This window comes from Tachypleus tridentatus, chromosome 3 (assembly GCF_004210375.1).
Source record: "Tachypleus tridentatus isolate NWPU-2018 chromosome 3, ASM421037v1, whole genome shotgun sequence".
In the NCBI taxonomy this organism is placed as follows: Eukaryota; Metazoa; Arthropoda; class Merostomata; order Xiphosura; family Limulidae; genus Tachypleus; species Tachypleus tridentatus.
The window spans coordinates 116375138-116387943 of NC_134827.1; the positions used below are offsets into that span (position 1 = coordinate 116375138).

General features: G+C 32.4%; 1 protein-coding gene across 1 annotated transcript; it reads right to left on the reverse strand.

The window, feature by feature from the left end:
* Positions 1-4800: 4800 nt before the first annotated feature.
* On the reverse strand, positions 4801-10671 carry LOC143246176 (sperm receptor for egg jelly-like). Its single transcript, XM_076492388.1, has 3 exons — positions 10459-10671; positions 5548-5693; positions 4801-4990 (listed from the first exon to the last, which is right to left on the reverse strand). Exons 1-3 carry the CDS (start codon positions 10634-10636, stop codon positions 4859-4861), a joined length of 456 nt encoding a protein of 151 aa, XP_076348503.1. The 5' UTR covers positions 10637-10671; the 3' UTR covers positions 4801-4858.
* Between the last annotated feature and the right edge of the window lie 2135 nt (positions 10672-12806).

Consider the following 12806-nt stretch of genomic DNA (forward strand, 5'->3'; position numbering starts at 1 on the left):
AACTTAACGTTCCAGTTAAGGCTGACGGTATAAAGCCACTATGCATAAATATAACCATTAAATGTGACACAATTAAAAAAATTCCACAATTACCTTAAAAAGATTTTTACATAAGAAAAACTTTATTATGATATATATCCAAATTAAGAAATACACAACACCTCGTTTCAATATAAAAATATTAAATCCTTGGAAGTGGGTGTATATTAATGTATAAGTAATTACCAACACATATATTAATAACCCTGCTCACCTGAGCACCCGCTTTTATCTTATCACTGTTCTCATCAACAGAGCCACCATCTGTATTTAAAAACACTGAAATTGCATCCACCATATTTAATGCCCCTAACAACAAAAAACACAAACATCAAACTTGTTTTCTCCAATGTATAAAAAGTAATTATAAAAATGATATTTTCTTTCAAAACATGTCTTCTTGAAAATTATGTGACTATCAAGTAATTTTTTTCCCCTTTAAGTTAGGCCATGACTGATAGTATAAACTTTTTGGAATACAATTTATTAAAATAATTATGATAAAACTACAGTTATCTATACAACAGACAAATTTTATTAAGTAACACTGCATATAAACTGGTTGAAATTCTAACAGTCTCAGTTGTTCCACATTTACATGTAACCACTAATTCTTGTTATGTGCTGTTTTTGGTACAGAGAGACAATGGAGTGATTGGAAGGTGATATGGAATACACAGATATTTCATGTACAGGGTGTGAGAAATATATGATGGAAAAATTTCTCATGAGGCTCTTTCAGATGAAATAGAAATGGTTATAGAAGCAATCTACTCCACAATGCTCGTAGAGCCTACATGAGGAGACTGCCAGTGAGTAGCTGTTGGAAGCTGTCCACATAATTGTTCATGTAACTTTAAAAAGAAGAATTACACAAATAAGAAACACCAGAAAGTTCCATCTAAATATTATTATACACATATTTTAAAATACTGTAAGTCAAACTTCACACAAACAGAGACATTCACTAATGTCGCATCTTTAATGTTTTTTATTATAAGAAAAAAAGAATTAATTTTAAACTGTTGGTTTTAAAATAGATAATTAAATATCAGCTATACAAAAGGAAATTAACAGACAGTACCACATGCTGCAATCTATTAACAAGAAATATCACTTCCCCACAACAAACATCCAAACAACAGCTTTACTGCAACATATTTATCACAACTGCACAGAAATGCAAGATAAAATTCCCAGTACTTTAATGTCACATTCACAATAAAGTCTACAGATCTGAATCTGGTATTTAAAGTTTATCAAACTCAAGACCACACAAGAAAGTGACTTGTTCTGAATTTCATGTAATAGATATATACATACACTTCATGCCTGAATTGTTGAAATTACTACTAAACTACCAGACAACGGCAGCCACCAGACATAGCCTACCTCACCGCATGGTTCCTTTATAATTAAGCTCTGGCAATAAAATCATAGTGACACATACTGCTAACTCGACTCACTGTCACACGCATGGTGGACAGTTAATTTAACAATTGTAAAATGAACAATTTACACTTGTATAGGCCTAGGAAAACTGTTCCTCATCTGTAATTTATTAAATGCAATTAAATGTATATTAATGAAAATTAACATGAGGAAAAGTCAATCTGGCTTCTTATAGAATATTTAATATTGGCATTTAATTAAGGAAGCTGAATTCATGTATACTTTTTTTCCATGATGGCATTTTTACATGAATGCTATAACATTCTACAATATGTCCTTAAATAGCTATTCTACACATAATTTTGTTGTAACTAATCAAATACTGGTTTTCACAAAACATTTAGTAATCTAACAAATCTGTAGTAAACTGTTTACCAAGTAATAAATTGAGTAAATTCTAGCTACGACCCACAAAACATCTGTGGTAGTTTTCATGCTTGAATTTTCCTTATTATATCATATGATACAGATCTCTTAAGCTATGCTTTCTTACAGGCATTATATGTGTTAGACCAATAAATCCTGGTCTATTTAAAAGCGTTTTATATGGTCAGACAAATTCACTCGCACAAATGTAAGTTTACTTATTAAAACTATGGGTTAAGTAAACAATAACTTAAAGTAATATTATTTATAATATTGTGTAGAGTATGAAATAGTTATGAGCATCTAGTGTATCATACAGCTTGATAAGTTTAAACAAAGAAACTTGTATGTAAAAACAGCTCGTTTGGGTAGAGAAAATTTTTTACATAGAGGAGTGAACAACGTTTCGACCTTCTTCAGTCATCGTCAGGTTCACAAAGAAAGAGAGAGGTAACTGACCGGAAGCTGACCACATGTTTGAAAGAGGTTGTGTAATCAGTGTCGGAATGTAGAGGGCGGGCTTAGATGTTGAATATACAATTTTTTATTATTTATTTTTTTATTATTATTTATTATGTTACATATTAATATAGATATAAAGGTGTTCCTTTGTATTGGTTTATTTTGGGCTTAAGTTGTTGTATAAGTAACGCTTCTTTAATTTTGCGTTTGTTTATGTTTGTTTCTTTATTTAGTATTTTGGTGTTTTCTATGGTTATGTTGTGTTTATTTGACTTGCAGTGTTCAAAAATAAAGGTGACTTTTTATGTTCTTTAAATCTGGTTTCCATTTTTCTACCTGTTTCTCCAACATAGAAATTGGATGTTTGTCAGTGTAGTTTTTACATAGTATAGACCTCAGTTTTGTGCATGGTTTTTGAATAAATTTGGTATTAACTGGAATGTCATATTTTGTTACTAGTTTTTGCCAAATGTTGGTTATTTTCTGCTGATGTCGGGAATATAATTTAATTGTGGGATATATTTACTTTGTTAGTTGATTTTGCTTTCTGTCTAGGTGTGTGCGATAATGTTTGCTACGATTTGTGGAGGAAACTTATTGATGTTGATGAAGTATTGTTTTATTTTGTCTAATTCATCGTTAATTTTATCTGGTGAGCATAGTTTTATGGCTGTGTTTATTTGGTTTCTTAGCATGTTGAGTTTTTGTTTTGTTTCAAGGAATGTATAGTCCAGTATGGGTAATTTTTCGGTGGATTTCTGTTTTGAATTGTGTGTCGGTTCTTGTAATTTTGAGGTTAAGAAATGATATTTAATTGCTTCCTTCTTGTTCACATGTGAAGTTGATGTTGGGATGTACAGCGTTAATGTGATTGAAAAAATTAAGTATGTGTTCTGTAGATGTGAATCCCGCAATTGTGTCGTCTACATTTCTGTACCAGTATAATGGTGGATGTAATGCTGTGTTAATTGCTTGTGTTTCAACTTGTGTCATAAAAATATTGGCTAGAACTGGTGACACTGGGTTGCCCATGCTTAGGCCATTTGTTTGTATATAGTTGTGGTTGTTGAACATGAAGTTTGTCTTCATCGTGGTGAATTCTATGAGGGTTGCTAATTGGTTGCTGGGAATGTTTATAGATGGGTTAGGGTCTCGGATATAGAGTTCTAAGGCTATCTTGCAGGCTTCAGCGGTTGGAACTTCTGTAAAGAGGGATATAACATCGAAACTGGCCATTAAGGCTTTATGATTAAGTTAATTAAGATTAGACTTGAAATTGAAAGAGTCTTTGATGAATGAGCTGGCTGATGTTACATATTTGGAGAATGCCCATGCTATGTATTTACCAAGATTGTAATTAAATGATTCATATGTGGACATTATTGGTCGTAATGGACAATCTGGTTTATGAGGTTTGGGGATGCTGTATATTTGTGGTGTGCGTTGAGTCGGTTTTACGTAGGTAGGAATAAAGTGTTTGTGAAACTTTGTTGGCTTTTTTCATTTTTAGTTGTGTTTTGTTTAGTTGCGTTTTGTGTGTCTTTGTTAGATTTGTGTGTATTAGTTTAAATCTGTTAGTGTCTGATAGGATGTTCTTCATTTTTTGAATATATTCATTCGTATTCATTATGACTATAGCGTTACCTTTATCTGCTTTTAGAATTTTTATGTTTTTGTCTTGTTTTAGGTTTTTAATGCAATTAATGTCTCTTTTTGTAAGATTATTTTTTAACTGTCTGTTTGTGAAATTATGTTGATGGTTTTGTGAGAAAATTCTTTGAAAAAAATCGTTTAAGATGTTGTTTTTAGGTGTTTCTGGAAAATATAAATTTTTAATTTTACCTGGGAAGTTTGGCTGTTGGATGTCAATAAAACTTGCAGTAAAGAAGACAGTAGCTAAAAAGTGTTTACAGTGGTCTATGAAATGAACCAACGCTACATTATTGTAAAGTAAAGTAAATGTAAAGTTGTAGTGAAGGCAAACATAGCTGAATGTGATAAGTGATAAGCATATGGTTTGGAATGAACTGCATTAGAACATTTTAGATAGAAATAAGTCATGAAAGCTCACTGGAATTGCACTAATGTTTGTCATTTTTAGGAAATTACATGCAGGTTAAGTGATGTTTGTGTGAAATACTTTACAAATAAAAACACTACAGTTGAATTGAAGCCAGTTTTCACATGATAACAACAACACTGTGCCATCATGTACCATACGTGTTGCACTGAAAAGTCAACATACAACATGGAATCTTTAGACAAAGGTTTTTCTAATAATATGAGATTTGTCATGTTTGATCCAAAGAAGTTATAACACAATTTTTGGACAGATAAATGCAATATTATTATTTACACAGGTAATTATATTAAGGTTAATATATAAAGTACAAAATGTAATTGGCTTTGAGTTACCTTAAGGTAGGTTAAAATCAACAATTTTATACTTACATTTGTATATACAGAAATATAATTAAAGTTGGAATGAATGTTGAGAGAATGTTTGCACTGTCATCATTGCCCTAACTAACTCTCATTACTATATACCTTCAACATCTCCTGATTTCATAAGTTGTTCTAAAGGTGAGCTAGTTGTATTCTCAGCAACTGCGACAAATGTTTTAATTAGTTCGGTTTTATGCTGTCCACTTTTGCTAGTCAAAGGCAAAACCTGTCATAAAACAATCCAAGCAACAAAAAGTCAATGATATACACTCACGAATAAGATATTTTTACAGAACACTTATGTGTGACCTCATAATGGAGAATAAGATATATTTACAGAACACTTATGTGTGACCTCATAATGGAGAATAAGATATGTTTACAGAACACTTATGTGTGACCTCATAATGGAGAATAAGATATGTTTACAGAACACTTATGTGTGACCTCATAATGGAGAATAAGATATGTTTACAGAACACTTATGTGTGACCTCATAATGAATTGTTTTCACAATTTTGACTTCAGAATGATCAATTTATTTTTCACATTTGTGGACACAATTATCTCAAAAGCTAATTAGTAAATAAAACCACAATGACAACTTTACAAATTTAGTAAAAATGTACTATTAACTGATAAAGAAAACCATGGTTTGTTTTTTAAGAAAATGTTATACTTCTTTACACTGTACTGTATACATGAATAAAATTTAATTTTATCAGAAAATGGTTTTGTTAAACATATTCACACACAAACATACATATTTATATCATGACACACCTGCACATGAATTCTGGTCTCCACAGACATATCAAAACCATCTGAAACCATTACTGTAATAATGCCTGTATAATTGTACGATGGATCACCAACTGGTAAGGGAGTGTTTGGCATTTCAGGATAGTGTCGAAACTTCAGTAAGGTCCCTGTAGAATAGTCATGTGATAAAAAAATGTTGATTTTTTAACTTCCACAAAAAGTTTATGACTTTAACTTTATAATAATAATATAAATGAATATGAAATGTCACAATTCAGTAACGAAAACAAACAAAAGACTACATAACACAAATGAGCTGATCAAAAACTCAGATTTTTTATACAACCCACACAACCTAAAAATGTATATGATCTCACACATATTAAAATATTAAACACTTTAATTAAAGCATTCTTTATATCAAGCACTACAATATATACCTGGTTTTAATATACCTGGAATGCTAAGAGTTTTGTTCTTTATTAATGTTATTAACATCTTTTATTAGACTTTATTATGTCACGCTGACTTAAAAAAGTAATTACCATAGTAACCTGAATATCAAGCTGCAGCAGAACACTGTAGATGAGTTTTCGAAATGAATGAATTTAAATCTACAAAGCATTACAGTTTTTCTTTGCAGTCAGTAATAAAACAGTAAAGTTTACAGATGTATAAATATAAGAGAATATTTGTTATTCTTGGATATTAATATATACTCATGAATTAGAAGATTTCACTTCGATTTATGGTATAATATTACTAGAATCAACACACAAAGATGACTTTATTTTCGTTATGCATATTAGCAGTTTGAATCAAACCAGGCACAACTTGCAATCTAAGGATTATTAGTTCAGATACCTGTCACACCAAACATGCTCACACTTTCAGATGTGGGGGCATTATAATGTTACAATCAATCCCACTATTAACTGGTATAAGAGTAGCCCTAGAGTTTGAGGTGGGTGGTGATGACTAGCTGTCTTCCCTCTTGTTTGCTAAATTATGAATGGCTAGTGCAGATAGCCATCATGTAACTTTGCACAAAACTGAAAAAGAAACAAATCCAATCAAACCATTCTAAGAACCACCTTTACAGAACAATGGTGTAAATATTATACTTCCTGTGCATTTAAGAGAAAGAAACATTCTCATCAGAAAACTGTTAGCAGGTTGTAGGTTCCATAGAATAGTCCTGTATATTTCCAGACATTTTCCAATTACCAACAAGATGAATTATTACATCCCAATGGTAAATGATTACCTCACAAAGTGAGCTGAGGCATGTACACTGGACAATACTTTACCTCAAACAGCTGGTAATGTACTGAATATAAGTAGTGATATCTCCCTTTGGAACATCTGAGGAGACCTACATCTATTAAGGAACAAACTTTAACAGTGAACTATTCACTTAGTTGTGTAAGATACTGAAGAATTGCTGAAGTGGCCACAAGAGCTCATGGAATAAATGTGATCCACATTAACTGATGTGAATGAATTTCACCAAAGAGTGAGAATATATGATAAGATTGTGGTGAAACATTATCACTATAGACAAGTAAACTGAGAGTGGTTCAGGTATACTCCAACAGCATGTCAACCATTCAGGTGTGGCTGGCCAGGACCTTATCTTCTTTCATGGTAGCATAATCCATTGAATTACAAGACTACACATTTGCATGACAAATTAATGCATAATGATAAGCTGAAATTGTATTTTGCCAAAGAGTCTTTGCAGTTCTGCAGGCCTGACAATAAGAAAGAATGTAAATATGTCAAAGCCATAGGAAGAAGGTTGCCTAAATCATACATGACTTAAACCCTAGTTACTATAGCCACAAGAAAAATAAGAGCTCTCAATAGAGTTAAAATGGTGAGTTGTTCCCTTACAGGATTACTTTCCAAAAGTGCACTGTTATCTTATAAATTATCTAATGACAAGATGCAGAATTTGTACAACAAATGTGTCATATAAGTGCATGGACTGAAATTTCTGCAGCATGTATGAGTGTGTTATACACACATAATACCCATACCAGCCATCCTGAAATGCATTTATAGTGTGAAATGCTCTAACATTTGAAACTAATGAGTTCCAGCATGTCATTTGGAAACTCTCTCTTTGATAACCTGAAGATGATGTAAAAATGTTGAAACGTTGTTCTCTGCTTTATTTTAATAAAAGTGTTAATACCCACACTGACCATCCTGAGATATGTTTTCACTTCAAGTGGGTTCTTGTCATCACAAATTTCACACTATAGATCTGATCTATAGAATCTCAACAGTTTGTACTATGGTAAGTAGCTATCAGGTGGATTTTTGGAATGATACATACCATTCAGATATGCCTATTATTATACTGATTTTGATTTATCTAAAACAGGAGTTTCCAACCTTTTGGCACTCGCGACATGAAAATGTAATTGATGAAATAAAATTAATGTTATCCCAAGCTACTTTAATAAGGCTACTCTCTGTCAAGGCTTTTGCCCCCTGGGAGGTCAACCCACCAGTTGGGAACCCTGATCTAAAACGTGAATGTTGATAGCTATTTGTCCTTATATTGTAAGAATATATTTGATGACTAGGACACCTATATAACCAAGCACAGTGAGATAAATACATTTTACTCTTCACAAACATACCTTCTCACACATAACTCCTTGACTCCTCTGTCAAGGCTTTGCGACCCCCTGGGAGGTCACGACCCACCAGTTGGGAACCCCTGATCTAAAACGTGAATGTTGATAGCTATTTGTCCTTATATTGTAAGAATATATTTGATGACTAGGACACCTATATCACCAACAGCACAGTGAGATAAATACATTTTATTTACGAGTCTTCACAAACATACCTTCATCACACATAAGTGTACTGCAATGAAAAACATTTGTTCATATTTTATATGTAAAACATTTGTGATTATCTCTATGAGGAAAGAATAACCCTTCATATGGTAAAATGGCCACATGTACATAGAAAATACCAGGTATGCAAGTTGGTTCAAGATGTGTGTGTGTGTGTGTGTGTGAGTGCATATGATAAAATTATCATATGTATATTGCAAGGATTAGGTGTGCACATGTAAATTAGCCATATACAGGTGGTGAAGATAGAACAATAAGATAGCACAACACGGCAACTTTGGTTTTACACCAAACAAAAGTAAAGAGTGACAGTTTTTTATTTACTGTTTTTATCCCCTCACAAAGTTTATGTTGATAAATTGTTCCCACTTATTTTGTGTTAATAATGTTGACCATAAACATCCATAAGTGGCAAAATACTATTGACAACAATGCAATGTTTTAAAATTTTGAAACTAGAAATTGCTCATCATTGTAACCACTCACTATTATGGTTAAATCTCCCATTACTGTGATGGTTGACTATAGGATGATCTTGAATATAAGGCAACCCCCGTTTTCAAAAACCATGGTAAAATAAACAACTGAATGCCATAACACCATTTTTTAGGTCCACAGAATCAACACTATAACTGAACAGCCTGCAGATGGATTAACTGCAAGAATTAGCAATGACCTTGCGCAAATATCTGGCAGTCACGTGTAGATGGATTATATCTGGACATTAAGGAATGTCACAGGCTAGAGTAGGGATTAAGATGCCTGTGATTAGCTGTGATTATAAGACAACCATAAATTTTACAGCCTAATTATTAATCAAAAAACATCTTATAATCTAGCCAATTCAGTAATTTAAAATCGCACATTAGAATGTTTTACACATACACCTGTGTGCATACTTTGATATGGCATGCATTCAAAAATCACATTTTAAAAATTCAAGCCAATTTAAGTATCTAATTCCAATATAATAAGAGAACTGATTGTAGAGAGGAAAATTCTGCTGAAATAAAACTGTATTATATTTCATTTTAAAACTAAACTTTAAACTCTGTCCTTTGTATCTTCCATGTAGGATGAATGTTTCAGAACAATAATTTTTGTGGTTACATTGCACAACAGTATAAAATATATAATGTATGGAAATATCACATTTGTTTATTTTTCCTGTGAAAATTTGGAAAGTCAATGATATTTCTAGGTAGAAAATTCTTTTATTCTCTCGTGTTGTGTAAAAAAAAAGTACTGAGTTCTACCCAGTTCAAACTCTCATTTCCCTTTGAGACACACACAACACAAATATGTGCAAAATAACAAAAACAAGAATAAGGTCAACAAGAATGCTTCATGGGGTCAAGGAAACAGTTGAAAACTCTACTAGTCATGTGAAAGTATAAATGGTACTGTATCTCATATAACTCTGTTTGACAAAAATAAATACTACAGAGATTTGATTATAGGCTGCATGTTAGTTTCTTTTGTTTTAACATACTGTTAAAACAACTAATTGACCTACAGAAAGAAAATTATCAAAATACTGAAATTCAACAAATAAACCAGATACAGTTTTAAAGTATAGAATTCCTGTTACACCAAACACGCTTGCCATTTTAGCCATGGGAGCATTATAATGTAACAGTCAATCCCACTATTAGTTGGTAAAAGAGTAGCCCAAGACTTGATGGTGGGTGGTGATGACTAGCTGCCTTCCCTCTTGTCTTACACTGCTAAATTAGGGATGGCTAGAGAAGATAGTCCATGGGTGGCTTTGCACAAAATTCCAAACAAACCAAACCAGATGCCATTTGCATTTCACTGCATTAAATAAAACATTTAAATGTAATTTTGGCTTCTCTTTCAATTTCCTTGAGATGAATCACTACCAACATAACCAGAGTAGGTAGTTACCTAAAGTAGCAAGTTTAAGAAACATCGAACGAAAGTGTCAGTAAAAAGCTGATAAACTACATCTTTAATTTAATTCATCCAAAGTATCTGGGAGACTAAAAACACTGAACAACGAGTGATAAACTATGTTTACATTCAATGTTACCTTTTCTGTCATTAGCTGTTTCAGAATGAACATCTAATTTGTTGGTGTAGAAGAACTGGTAGCTGATAGGAATGTCTTCATCTTGAAACCCTCCACACCTGACAGTGAACATAGTTTCAAGAGTCACTCCAGTTTCTGGCACAATGTTACAAGAACCAATTGTTGGAGGTGAGTTCATGGTTATCCTGTATTTTACAGAACCAACCAAACCATTACCAGGATCTCCTGTATGGAGAAAATAAAATGTAACTTATTACAAAGAGTGTGGCATAAATTATAACTAAAAACATATTACATAAAATTTTTAATACGTGATATTTATTAGTAACATTTTCCACATGAATGACATTAAGATAATTTATTCTACTCTCAGTTTATAATATTTCACATGAAAACACAACTGTCTGCTCTTAAAACATTCATTTTTTAAAAACCTTACAACACTAGGTCAAATGGTGAGTTCAAATGGAACCCACAAATGAAGCAAAATATGTCAAACAACTTTAATAATTCATAAACCTTAAATATACAATAAATTAACAATTTATATAAAGTCGTGAAATCTGAACACCTCTTCACGTGAAAGAAAAATCAAAGTGAAAAATGACACGTCTGTCAGCAAATTAATCAGTTTAAACAACCTAGATTAGCACAGTGAAAACAAACCATTTATCTTTTATAATTTCTCATGACGGACTGACTGAATGACTGTTTGGAATTAAACACAAAGCTGCACACCATGAGTATCGAAACCCGATATCTAGCCATGCGATTCTGCAGATATACTGCTGTGCCTCTCGGCAATGAGGATTCCAATAAAATCAGGGCGAATATATGAATTCAGAAAGAAAAAACACACAATGTTTTCCTGCTCCAGAGAATCACTTCTAGACATAACAATCACAAAGAGAATTATTAAATAACAGGATCATTTTTTACAGAATATCACTGATTAAAGATCTTGTAAAATGAGCTTTGATATTAATATCTAGATACAGAGCTGTTTGTCTGTATGGTGTTACAAATTGGCATAAAGAACTGAATGAACTAATTTCAAAGAAAATGTGGTAGAGAAACCCAGGTAAACTTCCTTAATATTAAGTTTAAATGGAGAAGCAATCAGACAAATGGTTTAAGCCTGACAGTTATTTCAATCTGCTACCTAATATCATAAATGATGGAAGTCTCTTGAAAGATACTAGAACAAGTTGCCAAATAAAAAACAATGTTTAACTGTACAGGTAGCATGGGTGTTGATGTATCAAATGGATGGTTTGTGTGCTAAGACTCCAAACTGTAGAAGGACAGGCCTCATTTCCATTTATAATAATTACTTTCTATGTTCAACATTGATGAATGCCTTTGTTGTAGCACAATATAAGGCAAAATTCAAAAGTATGCAACTGGAGGGGATATTTTTCTTTGGAATTGAATTGTTACTTATTTTTGGTGATAAAAAATGTGAAGAAAACTGTTAACATTTATGCCCTTCCAACAGTACACACTACATAAAAATGTTATATGTTGTGTTGGATAATAAAATTAATGAAATTTGAAACGTATCTCCCAGCAGTCAAGGGGCATCTTCATACAACACTTTGTTGAATATTAAATGTAAGTTCAATCCAGAGACTCCCAAAGAGGGTGGTTTAAGGACGTAACTTTTTGAGATAAGCTTTTGTTTGATAACTGATAAATTTCTTAGTAAAATACAGCATCCTCAAGTCTCAATACTAGCTAGTATAAGGTCTACCCACAAAGAGTAAATTCAGTATGAATCAATAAAGCCACATTCATCCTTAGTTAAGCAACTGCCAACCTGTTATGTTACTTTTATCACGTTTCTTTATGTTTAGCTATCAACTGAGATACAAACGCCATCTATGGTTCGGTAGAGAAGGTCGAAGCATCACAGTAGTCAGCAGCAGGATAAGTAGATGGGAACACTTTGAAAGCAGCTACAAGCATGATATTGTACTCAGCTTGTTGCACATTACATACAGAGTTGGTTCTATGTGGTTCCTGAATATATGTGTGTCATTTGAAGACTTCCATACTTCTTGTAGTTGACCATTAATTTCATGATGTGCTGACAGATTTCAGTTACCTCAATGCATTAAATCATTTTTCTTAGCTCTAACACTAAAAGAGTGTGGGAAATGCCTTCTTTTTTCAGCTAATAAACATGTCCACAACATTTCAGTTTTTAAAAAAATTGGATTGGGTAGTTGTTTTTTTCATCAAAAATGCTCCCACACATTGGCTCATGACAAGTTTGTTAAAAACTCACCTCCTGGAACTGTAATTAAACCACTACAAGTACATATTACAGGACTAAAGCATTCTAA

Excerpts from the sequence above, each read along its gene's own strand:
- LOC143246176 (XM_076492388.1), bottom strand. The coding sequence starts at position 10,636 with ATGAACTCACCTCCAACAATTGGTTCTTGTAACATTGTGCCAGAAACT. Across the intron at positions 5,694-10,458 it reads AACAGCTAATGACAGAAAAG|GGACCTTACTGAAGTTTCGA; the intron begins GTAACATTGAAT and ends ACTATTCTACAG. Across the intron at positions 4,991-5,547 it reads AGACCAGAATTCATGTGCAG|GTTTTGCCTTTGACTAGCAA; the intron begins GTGTGTCATGAT and ends GTTTTATGACAG.